The sequence below is a fragment of the Micromys minutus genome (assembly GCF_963924665.1).
Source record: "Micromys minutus genome assembly, chromosome: 12".
Classification (NCBI taxonomy): Eukaryota; Metazoa; Chordata; class Mammalia; order Rodentia; family Muridae; genus Micromys; species Micromys minutus.
In genome coordinates, this window is record NC_137981.1 from 55,996,352 (window position 1) to 56,019,264 (window position 22,913).

The 22,913-nt window shown below is 49.6% G+C and overlaps 1 protein-coding gene across 1 annotated transcript; it reads right to left on the reverse strand.

The window, feature by feature from the left end:
- Window positions 1-458: 458 nt before the first annotated feature.
- Window positions 459-11,037, reverse strand: RP1L1 (RP1 like 1; the record flags this gene model as incomplete). Its single annotated transcript, XM_080926991.1, has 3 exons — window positions 459-5,314; window positions 7,000-7,141; window positions 10,411-11,037. 3 exons carry the CDS (start codon window positions 11,035-11,037, stop codon window positions 459-461), a joined length of 5,625 nt encoding a protein of 1,874 aa, XP_080783117.1.
- Between the last annotated feature and the right edge of the window lie 11,876 nt (window positions 11,038-22,913).

The following is a 22,913-nucleotide window of genomic DNA, read 5'->3' on the forward strand; positions in this document are numbered from 1 at the left end:
CCCTGTGGACAGAGGAACTGGCTGACCTCTGATAAATATGGCAGCTAACGCTTTACACTGAGGGTGGGGGCCTTGAAGTTTAGATCCCAGGGACAGCACAGGCCTTTTCACCCTTGTTACTATCAAGGTTGAACGCAGAGTCACACATAAACTGGGTAAGCACTCTGCCACTGAACTGTATTCCAAAAGCCTGAATCACTCTCTCACTAATTTGTCCAAACTGGGTTTTGAACTTGCTCTATAGCCCCCGGGCAGGTCTAGAACTTTCTATCCTCCCTTCTTAGCCCCCTGAGTGGCTGGGATGTTAGGCCTGCAGCTCCAGGAAAAGCAGCAATTCTTTGAGTTTTGTCCCTGTCCCTTGTACAACCCCAGTGGCCTGAGCCTCTCTTGGGTGTATGGGTAATCCATTTATGCAGGCATCCTCAGCTCTGTTACCATCCTAGCATTTGTTTTGATGTCTAGAAATCTAAGTCATCCTGGCCAAAGCCATCCACCCTATCCCCAACCTGGGTATAAGCCAAGCTTCCAGCTGAACCTTCATCTTTCCCTTTCCCCTGATTTGGAGGCCTTGGGCTAGAGGGGGCTTCTTCTTGCTCAGAAGAGGAACTTTCTGGATACATCATGGGGACTTTTATCTCTGCATGCAAGACCCCACTGTTCTTGGCTTTGGTGCACTTGAGGTCTCCACTTGGAAAGTCTCTGTCTGAGCTCTTCTGAGACTTCTGTGAGCAGTTATCCAGAGACGATACCCTGGAGAAGCATGCTGCATGGTGGCTCTGGTGGCCTGGCTTTTGATGGTGGTTCTGGAGCCTCCCCTCTTGGTCTAGCCTGGTGTTTTCAGAACCCACCATTCCCTGGCTTGCTCCTGAGCTTACCCAAGAGTTTTCTTCCTTTTCATCTTGATTTCTGCCTTCTCCCTCTGGCTGTTCTTCTCTGGAAGCTTCCTGAATCTCCACAGAGTGGCTACCCTGTCTTGCTGGAGCCTCCAAAGTGCCTCCATCTCTAAAGCTCTGGTGCAGGGTTTCCTCCTTCCTGATCTCAGTCCCCTCTAACTGCTGGCTTTTTTGTGCAGTGCTGATGCCGATTTCCCCATCTTCCTCAGTGGCTGCATCCTCTTCTGGTGCATGACAACCAGCTCCTTCTGCTTTCGAAAACTCAGTATCCTCCTCTGTTCCCAGCCCCTGCTTCCCTTCCCCCTCCTCTCCCTCAGCTATGCCAAGCCCTTGTGCCAACCTCAGCCCTTGCTTCTCATCAGCTCTGGGGTTCTCCTGAGACAACATCATCTCTGTCTTCTGAGGGGCCACCTCCATGGCCTCTCTATTGCTGCTTCCTTCTTTCTTGCTCTGTAGAATCTGCTGTAGGTCAAAGGCCTTTCTGAGCGGAGCACCAGAGACTGGTGTGGCATCCTTTGAGAATCTAGGGGTCCTCTTCTTCAGACAGATTTCACAGGGACAGAACTCATCCTCCACAGGCCCTGCACCTGACCTGGTCCCTAAGGCAGTGCCGAGAGTGGCCCCATCCTCCAGGGTGAGAGAGAGGGCACCCTGGCCAGGGAGGGCTGAGAAGTTGCGCAGGCCCTGAAGGCGACGTCTACGCTGCTCTGTCTGAAGAGAAGTCTGACCTTTGAGGGCTTTCCGGGGTGGTTCTGGAACCATCTTCCCTGCCCTGCTCTGGATCTTCATGACTTCTCTGACAGTGCTTGCCTGCAGCCGTTGGCCCACATCTTGCTCCAGCTCAGTCACCATCTGGTCCAGCAGGGTGTTGTCATGAAGGTTCCATCGGGCTCGGAGTTCAGATGTGGCATCAGCCAGGTGAGCCATGAAGTCTTTCTCTATCTTCTTCAGCAGCCTGGACACCCAGATAGGGTCAGGGTCCAGAGATCCCTTGTGGGCCATGGATGTGTTTGTCTCCCTGGGTCCTGAGCTGGTCCTGATGCAGGCTTGTTTGCAGCCCCTTGCATCCACTCTAGACTTCTCTTCCAACTCCAGCTCCAGTATGGGATCATTTTGATGCTCACTAACCCTCGAGTTGTTTTCATGGAAATGGCGAGAGGACTCTGTGGCTTCCTCTCTCCCATATAGAGACCACAGTTCTCCAGAAGCCACATCAATTCCTGCTTCATCTTTTGACACTCTGGTGTCTTCTGGAGAACCTGCTTCATCCTGAGAGCTAGCTGTTAGCATCCCCTGACTGCAGACCCTAGCCTCTTCTTCTGGAAGCCCTTCTCCCAGGACACTATTTTCCTGTAGCCTTTCTCTTACTCTCCCTTCTGTTTCTTCTGACTGTGCACCCCCTTCCAGCAGAGTGCTTTCGACTGATTGTTCACGGGCACTGCCCCACATCTGCTTCCTGCCTCCTTTACCCGACTCCTCCTCTTTGGTGGCACAAGCCCTCACCTGGGAGCCAGATGAAACTGTGGAATGACTCGCTGTCTCCGGGTACCCCTGGTTCCTGGAATCAGGTCTTTGAGAAGGGATTTTCAAGGGCGAATCTATCTTCTCGGGAGCCGGGGTGTTATCCATGACACAGGGCACACTGCCCTCACCTGAGCCTCCAGAACCGCTGCTAACATCCACACCAGAGGAGGAGGTAGGTGTGAAGTCCTCAGTTCCCAGCAGAGCCTGGTGTGAAGTGAGCCTCCTGAGGCTGAAGTTCAGCTGCTCTTGCCTAAGTTCACTCCCAGGCCACAGGGTCTGCAAGATGTTCATCATCTCCTGGTACTTAGGGGACTCTTCAAGCCTTGATCTACCATCCAGAGGCCCCAGATCCTCATCAAAGAAATGGAGCCTGCCAAGGCAGGCAATGAGGGCCCCAGCAGAGCAGCTGAGCCTCTGGGCTGCTGTGCTAGAAACCTCTGGTAGACTGCTGGGCCGGCCTGGCTTGGAGCCCAGCAGGGCCTTCATGATCTGTGTAGAGGCTGAGACCCTGGTGGGGAGTGCACACAGACTCACACCATGGTCCACTGCGGTCCCTTCTCCCATTCCAGCTTCTGCAGGAGCCTTGAGCTTCTCACCGGTCATTGCATCCGGATGCAGATCACCTCCGAGTTTGCAGCACACAGAACCAGGTCCTGAGAGGACTCCTGCTGGCTCCGGGTGCTCGTCCGTAGCCCCTTCTGGGGACTGCTGTTTAGCCTGATTCAGTTCCCCGAAGACTTTCAAAGAACAGCCATCACCCTGGTCCTCCTTGGAACCTTCTGGGCTATCACTGGGCACCTCTGTGGTCCCATCTGCCACCTCATATGTCATGAGCACTGGCTTTTCGGGGATGTTTCCCAGCCACTCACGAACCACAGCATCTGGAGAGGTGTGAGGCAGAGCACTGGGCGTCACACCCCCGTCCTCTTCCTGCCCTTCAAGGCTTCCCCTGATGCCAAGGGACTTCCTCAGCAGAGTCCTCCCGGGCCCAGCATAGCCATCAGCTTCACTGTGGTCACTGCTGGTACTACTGTTGCTTCCAGGCTGCCTCCTAGAACATGTTTGCTCCTTGGGTGGAGTTGGGCAGAAACTATTGCCCCCCAAGCAGGCCTCAGAGATGGAGGCCTGGGTCTGACCACTGGGGCCTTCGAGGGTAGAAGTCGGTGTAACCTGTAAGCAGCAGCAATCTCGGTGGGTTCTTGGATCTTCTGCCTCAGGCCATCTGTCCAGTGGCACAGAGGATGAGAAAGGTTCAGGGGAGGTCCCTGCCTTGTCCCACAGGCAGCCAACCTCTCCTCTGTGGACAGGTGTAGGAGTCGGTGAGTGAGCCTGGCACTCGGTGTCCCCTGCTGGCTCGGCAGAGCGAGTGCTGGGATGACAAAAGCTGGGCACACAGTCTGAGTCACTCACAGCGATTGTGGTGGCTTTGCTGGTGGCTTGTGGTTCCTGAAAATCAAGAGAACTGGAGAACAGGGATCTCACATCCTCTGAGGCCTGATTCCCAGTGCTGGGTGAGTTTGAGGGAAACTGTGGTGCGGGGCTTCCTGGGCAGGTTTGTTCTCTTTCCTGGGGTCTTGGTGTTTGCAAGGCTGTGTCCAGTGAGGACTGTGTGTCCCCGCAATAGTGACACTGCCTAGCATGACCTTTCTGAGCCACTTGGTAAGGGGGAGAGACACTGGGCAAGCATACACTACTAGCTGGCCTCTTCTGCTTTCTCTCACTCTGCTGGGCTGGAGCACAAGCAGGAGTTGAGAGTGCATCTCTCTGTGTGTCCTGAGATCCAGAATGGCCCGGAACCAGGGGCAGCCTCAGTCCAGGCTCCCCTCTGACCTCGCGGCACCTGCTATCCTGTCTGTGCTTCTCTGTCTGAAGACCCGTGTGGTTCAAAGATAAGTGACTTTGGGTAGAAATGTAGGGGTTGTCACCTTTGTTGACTTGTCCCTGAGAAGCCACGACCCTTGCCTGTCTGGGGCCTCTGTGGAGTTGACCACCACCCTCACAAGACTCCTCACAAGACTCAGCACTGACTGGTGTATTAGAAAGGGCTTTTTCTGTACTTTGGGTGTGAGGTCTCAAGCCGCGGGGTCCTGTGTCCTCTAGGCAGGGGCCCTCGCTAGATCCCAGATCAGTCTCACTTCGGGAAGAAGCTGAGGAGACTGGATGTAAGGTGTCACTGCCTGTCTCCTCCTCTGGAGTCCAAGGACAGCAGGAGCCTAGCTGGACACTTCTGGGGTGCCTGGGAGTTGAGACTGGGCTGGCATTACCCTTGTCATGTCCTTTCCTATCATTGGCCCCCTGTCTCCAGTGGCTCTTGCACCTAGAGAGCTTAGCCAGACCCCATCTCCTACGAGGAGTTGGCCCTGTGCCCTCGGGGGCTATGAGGGGGTTTCTCCATATGTCATAGCTGGGCTGTGACTGCTGACCCACATCAATGTCTCCCTGGCATCCTCCATCATAGGGACCCAGTTCCCGCCCCCCAGGCTCTAAGACTCCCCAAGGGTATCCCTCCTGTCTGCAACAGAACCTGTCAGTCCCCCTCGGGTCCTGACCCTTTCCACCGGCTGCTGTGAAGACACTGGCATGCCCTACTCTCTGGGACCACCGCAGGGTGTCCTCGCCCAGAAGCTGAAATCGGACTTTCATCTCCACAGACAGACTTCCATCCTCATTCATGCAGACTTTCTTCTCTACATCATCAGAGGCCACCAAGGAGCCAGGTGGGGCAGGTGTGTCCTGAGGGCACCTGTCAGAAGCAGGAACTGCCCAGGCTTGATGACCGGATGCTGGATGGTCACTGAGACCAGACCTCTCTGAGGTCAAGGAAAACTGCCGCAGCTTGCCGCCAGATCTGCCCCTTGAACATATGACACTCTGCTTGACGTTTGGTCCCCAGCAACCTGTTGCACGGTGGAGCAAGAGAAAGAGAGAATAAGGTAATGAGTTACTGGAGAGGACACCAGCAGAAAGACAAGGGTGGAGCCATTCAAGAAGAACCTTTGAGTGACACAGAAAGAAAGAACTGAGGCTGAATTCCACCCAAAGCCGCCAATTCCCCCTGCTACTTCTGGGTCTGAAGCTGCCATGGGTACAGCCCTTGCTGTACGTCGAGTCGCCACGAGGAAGCTTCTTGCACAGAACATTGGCTGCGTAGCATGTAATGCTTGCTGAATGGGCACCGGCACAGTCAGGGTGTGAAGAGAGTGTGGCATGGCAGGAGGAGCCACACAGTGGGAACTCATTCATCTGGGACAGGAGGCAAGCTCAGGCTGCTGCCCTTGATCTGACCAGAAGCTGCAAACTGATAAGAGGATTCATGGTGACCCATCCCCCTTACAATGACCGGGCTCTTGGGCTGAAGCAAGATTTCTAGAAGAGACCTACACATACAGCTTCAGTTCCTGAGAGCCTAGCCTGCACCCCAGGTGGAACACTAGAGTAGTTGCCTCATGGGATAGAAAGTAGTCTTAGAGAAGGACAGAGTTTCGGTCGTTTCTCATTTCGTCTCCTGAGCTTTGCTTGGGTGGGATGCACCTGTGTCCAGCAAGACAGACCACATGAACACCTCTGGACAGGAGAAAGCATCAAGTAAGCCTGGCAGCTCTTCTGGCATGGGCCTAACCATTGTCTTTGTACCACAGTTGCAGATACTTGTAGATTTATGTTAAGGTGATACATGATTGGACAGGAAAAAAGATAGGTGGGGAAAGGTCGAGGAGGGGAGGAGAGACCAGGGCGCAGAAAGGAGGTAATCAAGATGGAGCTGGAGAAAGCAGACCTGGATAGATCCTGGTGGCTGTAATTGGCAATAGGTAGATAGGAATATTTTAAGGGATTCTACAGGTCTTTTATCTCATATAGAAGAGCAGTTTGTATCTTTGTCCATTTGGTGTGGTCTTATGGTATAGAGGGTTTGTGGATTGAGATTATAATATATAAACCTGCATGAAAAGCTAAAAAAAATCAATTTTTAATATTTACTGCAACAGATACTGTCGTTAGTAACTTCCTTAATAGAATCACACACAGAGGAGAGCTAAACTCTTCAGTTCAGTAGCTTTGTCATAATTTTATTCTGCACTTGTGAACTGTGTCCTCAAAGTAACATATATTTTAGTAACGAAGCCTAGACTTTGGTCCAGTGTGAGATTTTTGATGGATCTATGTGTCTGGATAGATGGTCCATAGGTGCGACATGTTTTATTCATTGTAACCTGCTGTAGAACACTGCCGATGCCTAAGGCAGCCATGCCTCTGAAGGACTTAAAGGCTCCACTCAACAGAGCTCAGCTCCTCTGTGACGATGCATCCACTGGGAATCTTCGTGGCTATTTTGGACCCTAAACATTTTTAAGCTCAAATTTCTCTGTGTTAAAATCTACACTTCTCCCGGGTGTCCCCAGCAATGCTCTGTTCAGTTAATGCGGAAAGAAAGAGAGCAAGAAACAAGAGAGACTCAGCAAAGCTTGACGAGCAAGGGACTGAGCCAAAGCACCGCTCCCGTGGGTCTGGAGCTGATAATGACCACTCTCGTGGAGCTGCTGTGTCATATGAAAGGGGCTGGGAAGCCCTGGAACCCACTCACCACTTTCACGCCTTGCAGTAACATCAGATAGCATTCTGGTCCTGCTCCCTCTGATATTTTCCATCTCCAGACGTCTGAAGGCCTCGTTCCCAGCACATACCAGCAGGGAGGGGCCATCCAGGAGTGCCTGCAGAGAGTCCACCTGGAAGAGGTTAACATAGAGTTGGGAGTCTGGCCTGCAGAACCCCTTGACTCCGGAAGGTCTGGGAAGGAAGATCCCTCTCCTCAGCCCTTCTTGACTCTTGGCATGTACCATTCTGGGTTCCTACGCCTTTATCACTATCCAGGGGCTGAGAACCCACTACCTTCAAGATTTCTTTCTCTGTTCCCTCTAGCTGAGAGTCTATGACTATAGGTTACTCTACATAGAAAAGACATTGGGACTGTTAAGATGCATCCCTGAGCATACATCTACCTTTGAGAATATTTTTCGAAAAGTGTTTGCAGCAGAACGTTCAATGCCTCCATTCAGAAATCTGACTCTTAGCCTCATTGCCTGCCCAGGTGGAGTCCTCTCCAATATTTGACAGCTTTCCAGTATAATTCAAACCTTAAGTGAATGAATGAGGGCAGACCATAGTTCCCCCAGGGAGCCCCTCTAGTCTCAATTTCTACCTTTTCCTTAGATCTGCCAACATGGGGAATGGCTCAGGGCTCATCCAGTAAATAGGACTTTACTCTTAGAGTATTTCCCTGACCCTAGAAGTTTTGTACACCTAAAGGCTTGTGTTTCAGTTGGCATGAACAGCAGTGTACAATATCAGGGCATGTTTTGTTGAATAATTTCAAATTAGAAGGGTATGTTCAGGATCAAAGAGATACCCACCCACCCCATGAAACTATTAGAATGACCAAACCCACAGAGCAATGACAATCAAATGCAGGAAGGCAGGACATTAGGCCCTGTCACTCATGGCCCTTTGGGAAGAAAAGTGGTCTCGCCAATCTGGAAGTCAGTTTCTTGCAAAACCAAGCATGCGGGCCAGCAATCATGCTCCTTCCTCAGTATCTATCCAGAGGACACATACCCTTCCCCAACCACACACCGGCTGTACTACACACATCTCATCCAGCCCAGTTCATTCATAGGCCCCTTTGTTCTTTTCAATTTGGAGGTGGATTTCTCCTCCGGGTAGGTCACTATTCTATGTCGCAACCAAAGCATCGAATGCCTAGGAGGCAATGGAACCTCAGAAACTCTTACACTACAGACCCACTCAGGGACCATGAAGGGTGTGGAGGGATACTCAGGAGATTTTGGATTTGGAATGGAATAGAGTTTGTTTTGATTAAAGATGGTCTTTGTTACAGAAGGAACAATGTCTGTGTAGTGGCTAGGCATTCCTCCTGAGTGTGGAGGACTCTACTCAGAAGGACCAAGAATGGAAGGCTGCTGGCAAGGAACTCCAAAGAAGCAACTCTCAGAGGCTCCCCCACAAATATCTACTGGGTGAAGACATACATAGTGGTCATGAAAGGGTGATTATTAAATGATCAGATTGGTCCAATCAGTGAATGTCAGGTTCTCTCTCACCAGCTACCCCAAGCCTTCAGCCTTCCTGTGAGCAGGAGCAGGACAAGCACAGTAGCTGGAACTAGCAATACCAACACCACTCCTTCAGGCACAGCAGGCCTGTGTCTTCTCAAGGGATGCTCCCCGGGAGACTAACACTGGACTAAGGCTTGTGATTTGCATAGCAGCAGGGACTCAACCAGACACCTGGCTAGACGCTAATCAAACTGAACCTGTCTGCTTTTCACAGCCACAGCTCTGAGTGAGGGCATCTCTCTTGAAGCAGTTTGCACTCACTGGAGTAGAATAGACTTTGTTTTGGTTAATGATGGTCCTTGTCCATCCTCTTGTCAGTATGACCATTGTGGACTTAGAGAATACCTATTTATCACTGATGTAAGCCAGGAAGGTGGCTGACTTTAGAGTAGAAGATATTGAGCTAATGCCAAGAATTTGCTGGGTATGTGGGTACAGTGGTGTACACCTTCAATTCCAGCACTCAGAGGCAGAGACAGGTGGAGATCTATGTATTCCAGTTCATCCTGGAGCACGAAACAAATTTCAGGCCAGCCAGGACACATAGTGAGACCCTATTCCAAAACAAACGATAAGAAATCACTTTCTACCCATACACTCTGACACTCACATGTTGTGGAATAGTGGGATGGATATTCTCTGGAAGATCCCATGTGGGAACCAGCTGGGAGGCATTCCTTTATGAGGGTGAACTGTTACCCTATATGATGTGATAAGCATCTTCAAGGCAAGTGAAGTGAGCTGCTGCCTTTGTGTGAACAGACACCTGGGTACCAGAGTCATTCATTCTCACTAGAAGACAGACAGACAGACAGACAGACAGACAGACAGGACAGAACAGAGATGATGTGGCTTCAGGCAGAAGTTAAATATGACGTTTTTCGTTTGTTTTGTTTCTAGAGGCTAACCTAGAATTCTCTGTGTAGCCCAGGCTGGTCTCAGATGTATAATTCCCTTGCCTCCCAGCTGTTGTGTGCTGTGATTACAGAATCTGACACCATACCTGGTTATCAAATAAAGTTCTAGAAAGCAAACAGTTACACCCAGTAGGCTTTGCAGGTAGGGTTGGGTGAGGGCTGCATTTTCCCTCAGTTGGGTGCCCTTGATCAAGATGGAGAAGGGAGCTGTTTGGCAGACACTGCCTCAGCCTGCTTCTGGCTGGTGTTCTGTGTACTGTGCTCGTGAGAATCAGGAGGCGAGGCAGCCGAGGTGGCTATGGCAGACTCCAGTGGTCCTGGGAATGTTGAGATGGAGCTGTGTTTCTCAAGCTTGACTGTCAGTGCCACCAGTGTGTTCTTAAACTCGATATTCTCAGTGCTACCTGCAGGGCATGCTGAGCCTGTAGACCCAGCCCTGATCTCACTCCGGCTTTCTAGACCTGGCCCCTAATGCCTTATATTAAATCTCTCGGTGCTCAAGGTACCTTGGGTCATTTCCTGTACTAAACTCAGATGGCAATGGCCTGATGAGAGGACTTCAGAACAAAGGAGGAGCGTGTACAAAGCTCAGGGCCTGCTGTGTGCTAAGGACTTACTAAGTGGGGCTTATGAGTAGGGTGGCCATGTGTGTGGGTGTGCATGTGTGCACATGCTCGTGCATGTGCAAGCATGTGTGTGTGCACTTGCATATGTGCATGCGTGCTTCTGTGTGCCTGCCTCAGGCTCTCACGCTTGTATGACAAGCACTCTGCCAACTGGGCCGTTTCCCCAGGTCTGATGGTTGATGTTTGATTAGCAGATCTAACCTCATGTCTCCACACTCTTCCTTCACCTTTAATTATCAGTGGCCAATCAAGGCTGCCTACTCATCCATCTTTGTATTTTGTCCCAGGGTCCAAAGGAAACACTTGGCCCACAGCCTACCTTCTTCCCACGGATCGTGTACACCTGCTTGACGGGAAAGCGCAGCAGCTCAGAGGCTTTGCTGAGGAAGGCAGCCAGATTCCTGGTGTTCTGGTGACTGAGAACCATCGTCTGCTGGCATCTAGGATCTCCATTCTTCACTAGAGTCAGCCTCCTCGGGGCCATGGGACTCTTCCAGGATGTTTCTGTAGTTTCATGACCACCTTCGGAAACCTGTGACTGTCTAGCAGAAGGGCTTTTCCTCTGATGCCGGCCAGGCTCTCTGGGAGTTTTAGGGGGCTTTCTATCAGAGCAGAGGTAGCAGCCCCCATCCTGCAGCTGTTCCAGGGCACTGAGGCCATGCAAACCCCGAGGTGTGGTAACAGAGCGTACCCCAAAGGAAAGAGGCATGCGTTGAGACAGCTCATCCATTAGGGCGCTGAAGGTCTTAAAAGTGCGCTGGTGAACGGCCAGGCGAACCCCAGCAAACTGGGGATCTCCTCTCTTGAGGAAGGTTATCTTCTTGGCTGGTGTCACCTCAGTAACAGAGGGAGTGTAAGCCACAGAAGGCAGGAGACACTGCCGGTGGCTTGGTGCAGGGTGGCTTGGTGCAGGAGCATTCCTGGTGTCTCCTGGGGTGCTGTTCATGATGTGGAGGCCCACACAGCTATAACAGACAATGGAAGAGAGGCTGGGATAGTAACTCACAGATTAAGACTACCTAGTCTCCTCCTTTCTTTACGAAGGTGCTTCCTGACGCCCCAATTTAGCTCAATCCAGCTAAATAGGGACAGTTTGATCCATCTGGGTTAAGAGGTAAAAGACTGAGTTTTGGGAAGATCTGAGTAGCCACCCCACCTCTGCCAGTTGCTATCTATGTGACCGAGGAAAACAATGACTTAGAATGTCTGTGGAATTCAGCTTAGTCAGTCTGGATAGTGGTTATAGTAAGCAAATGAATGTATATGTCTGCATTGCTTGACAGAGAGGCAAGGGTCAAAAGTCTTTATGCTCCTCTCTTCTCTGGCTGTTTTTCTTGCCCTCTCCTGCCAAACTGGCATCCCCTGAATGTCCTCACACTTTCTCTTCTAAAAATATAGAGAATAGAGATGGACATTCAGACTTAGGATTTTAGACATGGAGTCAAGAGCTCTGCGTAGAACGATTCCCACTCCTATGGGTCTCCCCACACAGGCGGAGGGCTAGAGTTCAAGCACTGGTCCCAAACTCTCTAGGGACAGGGGATCAGACAAAGAAACTCGAAACCCTTGTCTATATAATCGAAAACAGGACACATCACTTCATACCCTGTGTCTTCCTTATTGGACTATTGTTTGATTTGATATTAAAAATAAGTTATGGGCTCAGCAAGATGACTCTTTGGGTAAAGATATTGGCTGCCAAGTCTGATGAACTGAGTTTGATCTCTAGGACTCATATAATGGATAAAAACTAACTCCTGTAAGTTATTTTCTGGCCTCTATGGGTACACACACACACACACACACACACACACACACACACACACACACACATACACACACACACACACACACATTGAAATGTTTAAAAAAAACACACAACTCTTAAAAGCTATCTCTAACACCCCTCCAAGGTCTTTCAAGAGGGGTGATAAGCCTCATGAGCCCGTATCTCAGCTTTGCTGCCACTAGCAGGACAGACCAAGGCACAGACCTGTCTTCACTGACCATTTCTGCTCCACCTACCCCATGGTGTGCGGCCTTGTTACCTCCCGTAGGGCTCTTGCAAAACTTTCCCTGTACCTTTCCTGTCCCAGGTAGTCCTCTCTGCCTGTGGCAACCAGGTTGCTCTGAAACCTTGTTTTTTTTCTTATGTTCCTAAGCCTTCCTGGGCTCCTTGGCATCTGCAGGAAAAAAAAATCCCATGTGTCTACTGTCTCTGCCTCTTTTCACAGAAATACTCTAGCCCTGACCTCCTACCCCACCCCTGCCCCGTTGTGGATGTCTTCTTTGCTGAGCCCTCTCCAATCCTGCCTTGTGGGAGCAACCACCATTGTTAGCATAGCATCTCCTTCAGGGGCTCCCTTTGGCCAGTGCCTTTCTCAGCCTATGCCATCTGGGGAGCAGAACTTGTGCTCTCCTGGGCTCCAGACTCGAACCTAGAAAACGAAGGTGCATGAATAACCCTGACCCTCATAGAACTTTCTACTGAAAAACCCTGATCCTCAGAGAGCTTCCTGCTGGAAGCTGAACCTGTCAGTTGTCTAGGACCTGAGCCAATGGGGTTAGAGGATGATTTGTCCCTCAGGAGTGCTCAGAGACATGATGGACACTCCAGATATCATGGGTGGCTCCCAAGGCCACACCCACACCTCCATCCTCATTGGCACCGCTCCTTACTTGGCACCATTTGTTGGACAGAAAGAAACTTGTCTCCCCTTTTTTAAAACCATGGGGGTACTAAAGAGCCCTGTAATCGTCTCAGCTCTGGACAGATGTATAATTAGCTCATGCAACCTCCTTCCTTCCCTCTAATCCCTTACAAGCTGCTCTCATTATCTCTTTAGCCAATATTACTACAGCTCCAGACACAGTTACCTTCCCAACCCTGTGCCTATCTCTGGGGGCTGTTGTCTCTCTTGATGTTTATTTTAACTCACAACTACAGCCTTTGCTGACTTGAGAGAAAGGAAGTGCCATAGTGTCCCCAAGACCACCTGTTTGTAAGCATTATGTCTCTAGTACTAGCAAGTCTACTATGTTAGTATGTCCCTAGAATTACTATGGCTACTGCAATCATCATGTTCACCATGTCCCAAAATGTCGCTATGCCCCAGAGGTTCACACTACCCCAAATATGAGCATACCTTCAGGTGGCATGTTCTCTGGCATCACTGCATCCCACAGCATTTCTGTTTCTTCCAACATAATCATGTCCCTGATTCCATCATATACCCAGCACCACTGTGCCCCTTGGTATCACCGTGTCCCCAGTACCATCATGTCTGTGTTGCCCACTATCACCATGTTCTCCAGCATCCCCAGCAGTTAGGACTCCTGTCCCTGTCACCCTGCTTGTGCACAGGAGGCCAGAGGAGATGACAGTTTAGCAGGACACTCAAGGAAAGGCAGAGGTCTCAGACAAAGGCCTCCTCGGCTCCTCCAGGCCCTAGGCAGAAGCACAACATCATGACCCAAGGGCTCGACAGCTCATGATTCTGACATTCTTCTAGAAAATAACTGTTCTTTGAGCCAGAATTTCTGATCATTAAATAGGCTTCGTGACTTGTAGGATCCTAAGTCCCAAATCAGAGCTGACAATCCCTAACTCTCCTACTAAGCGCCCCATACTGGTGTGTGACAGTGTTGTTCAGGGAACTGCACAGACACACCTAGCAGTGCACGTTGCCTCACAGCATCCATATACACTGACCCAGCATGCTGTTAACACCCTCAGACACACTCAGACATACTTTTATGGACATGCATATGCATTACACACATGTGCCCATACACATACTTTAGAGGAATCTCAGCTCCAAGACAAGGAGCTGGAGGAGCAGACGTGTCCAGCTGGTGTCTATGAAGGGGACACTGCGGAAGTGTCATTGGAAGAGCTTGTGCCAGTTCTTCTCAACACAGTGAGAGGAGATGTAAACTAGTGGAACTTAGAGACACACGAACAAAACAAGGAGGAGTCTCTTTGAAGAAATGTGACAAATCTTTTGAGCCCTTCTCCTTCAAGTCTCTCTGGTGTCACTGGGCTATTTGAGCAGTCATATTCATCAGAGGTGACTGAACATCTGTTCTAGCCTGTATATTCAGTTACAGGAACATGAAGACTAGGATGCTGCGGCACTCACCTACAAGGCTTGCACACTCTTGTGTGTCCAGTAGACACACTATGATGAATGGCTACAGCTGTTCGGTCTTTGCATTCCGCTAACCCAGTGTACAGCCCAAGACAGCAGATGTTGTAATATCCCAGGTGAATACAAGAATGAATGAATGAAGAATGAATGAATGAGTGACTGAGAATAAACAGCAAGTAGTTTTGAATGGGAAGGACTCAAATGGTCCTTGAACGTGGACTGTTTAGTAGTAACAGGAGCCAGATGCTCTCACTTGGTGAGTATGAGTTGGGCTATATGTCATGGGATTCAAGCTTACATAGGGTGTTTGCCAACCAAAGAGGAGCAGCAGCAGCAAGAAGCACCCATATTTCAATGGACACAGAAGCTAGAGCTAGCTAGAAAAGAGCTTGGGCTGCAAGGTGGGTTAAAGCCCCGGTTAGATCTCCTAGGTAACTCATGTACGGCAGGTGTAAGTCCCCTCTTCTACAGGCAGATCTTCACAGGTGAGGCAGAGGATAAGGCTCAGGCCAGCACAGTATGGCAGATCTTAACTTCCCGTCCTTCCTGGTCTTTATCCTCCCTCTAGCAGGAGCCTTGGGAAGTATTGCCCTTCTCCATTAGACAAGCCAAGGCGCGTCCGGTCAGGATGCCCTATACCTGTAGGTTCCTTTTCTAGCATGGACAAGAAACCCATAATGGCTGAACAATCTACAGCACAGAGAAGACCACTTTCCCGACATTTATATTCATATGAAGGTCCAGCGGTAATGGACGATAAGACTGTGGTTTTCAGCACCCTTGTTCTCCCAGTTAGTGGCCACATAGGTGGAACTAATATGGAGTCCCCCCAGGAAAATGTCAGGGTCCCATAGGCAATGCAGAGTCCCATTCATCATGGGGAAAGGGGGCTCTTCCTCAGTTTTCTAAGCTCCTGGAGGCCCAAGGGGGTGGAGAGAGAGCCACCCAAGAGTCAGCGTCTTGCTGGAAATCTATAGCAAATGATCTCCGTAGCACAGAGTCTGTGTGGCCCCACCACTGGTTATGAAGTATTCCAGGGAAACCCAGAGCCAGAGGACACTGAGTCTGCCCGAAGGGGTGGAGTCAGGAAGGATGGAGAGGGCGGAAGGGTGTGGGGATTTCAGGGGAAGTGGACAGAAAGCAGAGGCTTCCAGTTTGGGGGCGGGGGTGGAGAGGTGGATCGGAGAAAAACAGATTAAGGGAGAAAAAATAGAAACCACAGGAAATACTCAAAAAGGTAACAGGCCAATGAAGGAATTGGGCTGGGTGGGTCCGAGGGCCTGGGGAGGAAACTGTTTAGCTGGCTAGAGACCTGGACGTGGGCTCAGCTCAGGGAGGGGCTGGAGGCCAGCAAACAACAAACAAGATGGATGGATTCAGGAACAGAGTAAATAGGGTGAGAGAACTCATCAGGCAGGGACCAGAGACAGTGACCTCATTGCCAGAGCTAAAGGAGATAGGCAAGAGGGAGGGACATTCTGGAGACCTTGAACAGCTGATGGGTTTACACACAGATGCTGGAAGCTGTAGGTAACAGGGCATTTGGCTCCCAGAGGCAGCAAGAGCCTTATACTGTCACTCAGCAGGGAACTAAGTCCTTCTTGGAGTCCCCATTGCTTCAAGGGTCTTAATAAGCCATAAGGGGCCATTTGATCATTTTAGCACAGTCTCCCAGTGTCTCAACTCCACTATAGTTACAGGGAGATTGATATAATGTTATGATCCTCTAGGAAAGAAAGGGATAGAATTCCTGATGAGCTAGGATGTTGTATTAATTACAAGCTTCATCTGAATTTCAGGGATTTTGAAATGTGTGTGTGGAATGTCTTTGTGTTGAAGGTGAACAATGACCAAGTGCAGTGAACCCATATCCATTACGAAGGTAAAGCAGCGCAGCTCCTAACAGAGCAGTGTGGCGGAGGATCGCAACTGGGTGCAGGATCTAAAAGAGACGTGTACAGTAATGTCCATGGAGGTCTACTCACAGGAGACAGAAACTGGAAACCACCCAAGTACTCGTTCACAGATGGGCGGATAAGCACCTCATTATCTGTCCATAGAACAGAATGATCAGTGAGCTTTGAACTCTTCATTCTGACACATTCTGTGACCTATGTGAGCCTGAAGAACACTGTGCTAAGTGAAATAAGCCAATCACGGCCGTTGTCTGGAGACAGAGGGTGGAATGAGGGCTACAGCCGTGGAGGAGATGAAGAATGGATGTCAGTCTGGAAAGCTGAAAGGCCTCCATTGAGGATGTAGAAACGGCTTGCACAAGAGCGTAAATCACCGAACTAAGCACTTGAGAAGGTTCAATGGTAACTTTTAACCTTGGCATGCTTTGCAACAATTAAAATTATAAAATGCAGGCCTGGAGAGATGGCCCAGCGGTTAAGAGCACTGACTGTTCTTTCAGAGGTTCTAAGTTCAAATCCCAGCAACCACATGGTGGCTTGCAACCACCTGTAATGAGATCTGATGTCCTTTTCTGGTGTGTCTAAAGACAGTGGTAGTATACTTATAATAAATGAATGAATAAATAAATAAATAGCATTATAAAATGCTTTTTTTAATTGAATTTTAAAAGGAGAAGCCATGCAGTCAGTGATGTCACACAGCTCTTATTTTAGAGCTTGATAGACAATGAGTTCAAGGCCATTTTGAGACACTAAGAAAGTCCCTGAAGTTAAATAGGTAAAAATAAGTGGGCCTTGTGGGGGTAGCCTATGTCAGTGCTTGCCCTACAAGTGAGTTCAATCCCTGGAACTCACAGTAGGAGAAAATCAACTCTCAAAAGTTGTCCTCTGACCTCCACACACATTTTGTGGCATGCACATGCTTCCTTCTACATACTGATAGCAAATATAACTTTAAAAAATTAAGTGGGCTTTTGGCTGGAGGGATGGCTCAGTGGTTAAGAGCACTTCCTACTTTTTCAGAGGACCAGAGTGAAGATTAAAGCACCCATAACAGACACATTACAACTCTTGTAACTCTAGCTTTAGTGACTCTTGGGTTTTCCCTCTGGCCTCTGAGGGCACCCAGACACAAACACAGACACATCAATTAAATAAATCTTTAAAACCAAGGAGTTGGATTAGGGTGAACTGCCTTTTAAGAAAGGCCACTCAGTGCAGGAGATCTTCCCAAAGCCAAGCCAGTGAGAATTTGGGGAAAGAAGATCAGGCCTGTGTGGCAGGACAGGTATTTCCTGACACTCTGAGTTTGTAGCTTCTGGCCAAGTGACTGGACAATGCAGACCAACAGTAGCAACCTGCCGCAAACAGCGACTGATGGTGGTCAAACAGAAATGAGACATGGGGTGGAGGGACAGACACCCACTCGTGGGCTTTATCACCCAGGAAGGAAGAGAAAACTCCTGTACTTGGCCATCACCTTTGACGCTTGAGGGACCTGCTGCTTCCCGACTCAGCTTGGCTCTGCCAGGAGCTGTCTAGCAGCTGTCTGGTTCCTCTGTGTTCCTATGACCTCATCTATAAGATGGGTACTGATGTAAAGACCCCTGGAGTTCTTCAGGAATTGTCCGGGAAAGGCCTGCACAGTCCCCCTGAACAAGTCTTGAGAAATACCAAAGACAAGAGACCTAGAAAATATTCTCAACTTCTGTCAAAAGGATGGGGAAAACTGTAAAAACACAACAACCCCCTTTCTTTCCAACATATATACTGCAGGTAAGTTCAGCATTCTGGACCTCTGATTTTAACCTGCAGATCCCTCCAAAGATCCAGAGCCCAAATTAGGAAGAAGGGAGCAGAGAGCAGAGGGGACACTAGAGAAAGCTCACTGCTGGCCAGGGGACCCAATGGAGTATGATTTAGCCAGGAACGTGCGTAGATTCCTTTTTTCATTCGTAAATACTAGGAAGAGTCTCCCAACTGTTAAGAAAGGAAGATCACATCTATGAAAACTTAGGAAAGACATCTCAGACAGGAAAAAGCCTGAAACTGGCACAGGAAGGAGAATCCCTGGAAACTGCCGAAAAGCAAAACAAAGACCAGTGTCGGAACATCTTCCTGCCCCCACCCCTCCAGACTTGCCAAAATTCTCTAGACAGCTTATCTGTAGGGGAAGCTGGCCACAGCCATGGCATCTACTTAGGGGGAGGGACTTAAAAGACAAGTGAGAAGCATAGTCTGGGGTGGGCTCTTCAAAGGCAGGAAGTGAGACTGTGTGTGTCTGTGCCCTGGACTTGGTATACCGAAGTCAGACAGATGTGAGTGAACCCTATCAGTGGGGAGGGATGAGAGAGGGGGTGCAACCAGCAGAGAAAGCAGGGGGAGTAGAGATGGAATGTGATTGTGGCCCACTGTGTTTGTGAGTAGCTAACAAAAGAAGATGGCTTGTAGCTGCCAGGGTTGAGGGAGGCATGGAAGGTTGGGATGTCCATGAACATAGTGGACATATGCACGCATGTGCATGTACACACACACACACACACACACACACACACACACACACACACACACACACACATGAATCGTTACAAGATGGAGCAGCCAAGGGCATCAAGATGAAAACATCAGTAGTAAGGAATAAGGGGGAAGTTGGGGAGGACAGAATGGGTGGATTTGGGGGTTAGCGCTGAGGTAAGAGGCAGAGCTGAGCATTAATAACAGCCAGGGCAGTAGGGAGATGGCTTAGATCACCTTGCAAGCATGAGGTTCAATTCCCAGAACCTATGCAAAGGAAGAGAGAGTGGGGGTGGCAGCCTGGCATAGTGTATAAAAATGCATGTTCACTTGAAATTCCAGCACTGCAGAGGCAGAGACAAGGAGATCATTGGGCCTCGTTGGCTGGCCTAGTCTACTGGGTGAGTTCCAGGCAAGTGAGAGATACTGTCTCAAAATCCAAAGAGGATTGAGGAAAGGCTTTTGAGATTGTCTGTTAGTCTCCACATATATACACGGGCTCACAAAAATACTGTACCTACACACAGGAGTATGTAATGGACACACACACAGAGACACACCCACTCGCAAGTGTGTGTGCATGTGAACACAAACTTGACAGGGCTTTTTCAAAGCCATCAGAGCAGCCATCGAAGCTCAGGAAAACTGCACTGAACACCAAAGCTTTCTTGAGCATGGGCAGCCAGGAATCAACAACAGAGACGCCACCCTGCCTATGACTTAGCACACGCAGAAGTCTAGAAACAGCCTACAAACCTGGTGTTGAAACCTCTCCAGCCTGCAGGATAAGGAGAAGTGGCTAGAGAACAATGCCAGGCCAGAGAATCTGCTCTAGGAGATGTTCCAGGCTGTAGCACCTCCCAGTCACTCTCAGAGCACAGCGCAGGGGAAGCCAGTAGTGAGGAGACAGACACCTCCAGTAAACAACACATAAGGAGGCTCGAGGAGTCAGCCACTCACCACCAAGAGAAAATATGGAACAGGACAGCAAAAGTCAGCACTTCTAGACCAATAATGGCCTTTTAAAGAAGGTGACTCATGGCTGCCGTGTCTCAGACACTATGGTCAGCAGGTACCTATTGGTAGAGCTGAGTCTCCTGTTCAGCACTCTTAGTACTGGCATAAAACACCAACAATCGCATATGAAGGAACCCCAGGAGACTCTGAGAGGCACTGATGTGTCTGTTTTCTTGACTGAGGTGATGTGTCCCAAATCACTGAGTTAAATTCGTATCTGGCATGCAGGAAGTAAAAACACAGTCTTCAAAAGGTAGTAAGTCGAGGCTAGGCAAAATGGCTCAGCCAAGGTGTTTGCCACACAATCACAGGAACATGAGTTTGATCTCTAGATCCTGTACTAAGCCAAGCACGGTGGCACAGCCTTGTTCTCTCAAAGAAATTGTAGAATCCCTGAGGCTTGGTGGCTAACTAAGCTACCAATTTGGTAAGTCCCTTGGTACCCATAAGAGAGCCTGTCTCAAAACTCAAGATGGGCCAGTGAGATGGCTCAGCAGGTCTTATAGCTAACCCTGATAACCTGAGCTTAACCCCTGGACCTTACTTTATACAGAAAGCTGACTCTTTAAAGTTGTCCTCTGACCTCTACACACGTGCCATAGCATATATTCACACACACACATGCACATACACATATAATAATCACATATACACTAGACAAAAATTAACTCAAAACAATCGGGGCAAAAGAACCATGATTGTTAGGCCTACAGCAGAAGCCATTAGTTAGTTACCAACTAGGAGGTTATTGCAACTATTGTGCAGGAGGAACTCAAGAACCCCAGGCTCAGGTAGATTCTGGAGGGAGAGGCAATGCAGCTGGTGAGGGAGGCCAACCTCCGTGTCATAGGACCAACTGAAGGACTGCTAGACTCTATCTGCAAACATTGGGATTTGGGGTGGGGGGTAAGACAGAAGCACTGGGATGCTACACGCTTTCGTTTTTTTGCACTTTCCAGACAGAGCTAGAACTTACTGGGACCACCCACCGGGCAGAGCTTGGTGACAATCACATGTTGCACCATGAAGACATTGGGTCTAGGGGCATCTGAGGCTCTAAAAGAAGGGCCAGCCCTCTGTCAGAGCTTAGGAGGGTGTTCGTCTATGCAGCAGGGTAAAGTTGAAGCCTGCAGTTACCTCATTGACAGGAACTTGTTTGATGTGATGGTGGTGGCAGCAGATTCTGGGGGAGGCGGGTTGTCTAGGAGCAGCCAACCACAGCTAGGCACCATGGAAACTTTGGAGCAAAGTGTGGTGTTGCAAAATGGAGCTGGGAGCAAGACCCAAGTGTGGGTCTGCGCATACTTAGGCATGTTATTTCAGCCTGTCCTACTGTTCCTATGAGGTGAGGAGGCTGGGAAAACCCCTCAAACGAAGAGACCAGTGGCTTGGCAAAGTGCCATGTCTTCCCCTGTGCCCAGGTCTCAAGTGGCAGAGGCTAAGCCAGAGCCATCTTTCAGATAGTAACATGACTTCTTCCCTAGCCTGCTTTTGCACAGTGTAGGCAGCCATCCTGGTGTGTAAAAACCAAGGACCACGGACCCCACAAGGTTCTGCACCCTGGGGACAATGATTTAGAGTCCAAACAGGAAGGGGGACCAGCCCGGAGTGCTTGGAACGGTTCCATAGCAGCATAGCAAGAGACTCTGACACCGCTGTGGCCTCGGAGCAGAGAGCCTCATTTCCTCAAGAATGTTTTTGTCATTTTGTCATCATGCTTCTCACCGTGGTTGAGGTCGCCCTTGAGGCCACTAGAGGCCAAGTCCCGGTGAGGAAGGAAAGAGACAGAGGTGGGGCAGAGCCCAGGAGGAGACCAGGGTGAGGCCTGGGAGAGTCCAGTCTTCAGAGTCCCATCGTCCGTTTTCTGAGTGACCTGAAGCAACCTGTAGCCTCCATGGGCAGCTGACACCGGGAAATGTTCACAGTCCCTGCTTAGGGTCAGCTTGAAGTGGGTGATACTCTACGGCACTTTATTGGGGTAGAGATAGTTCATCTAGAACATTCTACTTCAGTCTGTTCTCACCTGGAAAGCGGTTTTCTATCCTATATGGATACACAAGAGGCTGGAGAAATAGTCTCTGTACCTGACATTTGCTGGGCAATTGTCCAGCCTTTGGGGCTCAGCCCCATTGCAGTATGAGGGTGGGCAGCATGTTTCCAGGGGATAAGGTACAAAAGGAGGCACCTCTTCCACATTAGTGCACTGACAGTTACCAATTCTTCCCTAGTTAGACTCACTAGTCAGTGGCTGCTCAGCCCAGTTAACGGATTTATACAGATACTTACATGCATACAAGGCCGAGGACTATGTGTCCCACCTCCACATCCTCGTCTTCCCAATTCGCACAGTAACTTGTTTCTACCGCTTTCATCCCCAAGCCAGTCTATCCTGTACAGCTGTGGGCACATCTGGTTTATTTCCCCCACCAGGTCAGCGGGAATCCAAGAGTCCCCAGTACACAGTGCAATGGAAAGCATTGTTGGTGCTTGGGAAGTGTTTGTTGAGTGAATGTGTGAGTGAAAGGATAAACAGTCACTGGGTACAAGGGTCATGAGGTTCTCAGTCTGTGCTTGACCTGATGCCAATCCCTAGGGTGAGTGTAAGAAGCCCTGAGGGCTCTGGCAGTATTTGAGGCCTGTGGGATTGATAGGCCCAGCAGTCAGATCACTTTCTACTGGCCACTTCTTGGGCTGGGACTGGGTGGTTACTGTAAGGTAGACCAGTGCTGAGTGACCCAAAGCTTCAGGGTCACTCTGACAGCAAGATTCGGCATCAAAGGTTAGCTATCTGAAGATTGTTTAGGGAGAAGACACAAGCATAAAGCTGAAGGCTCTGAGTCCAATCTGTATCCCACAGGGATGTGTCTAGGAGACACTGCCTGGCTATATACCTGTCCGTCTGGGGGAGGAAATGGCACCACTGGGTCAGGATACCCAGAGCTAAGGAATCCAGGGAACTTGACCAAACAAATGCAGTGAAAGTCAAGGCTGTGGCTGGGCTCGAAGTGGTGCAGCGAAGACACTAGCTCCCTTTTCTGATCCCCTCCTGGTCCTTCCTATTGCTTAACTGCTATCAGAAGAGGACAAAGAGCTAGGGAGATGGTCAACAAAAGCTCTGAGCCTAGCTCAAAGAACATAAGGTAAGTAGACATTCAATAATCCTCAGTGGTTTGTTTTCTGGTGCTGTAACAAAATATCTGAAGTGGAGCACTTACAAAGGGGGA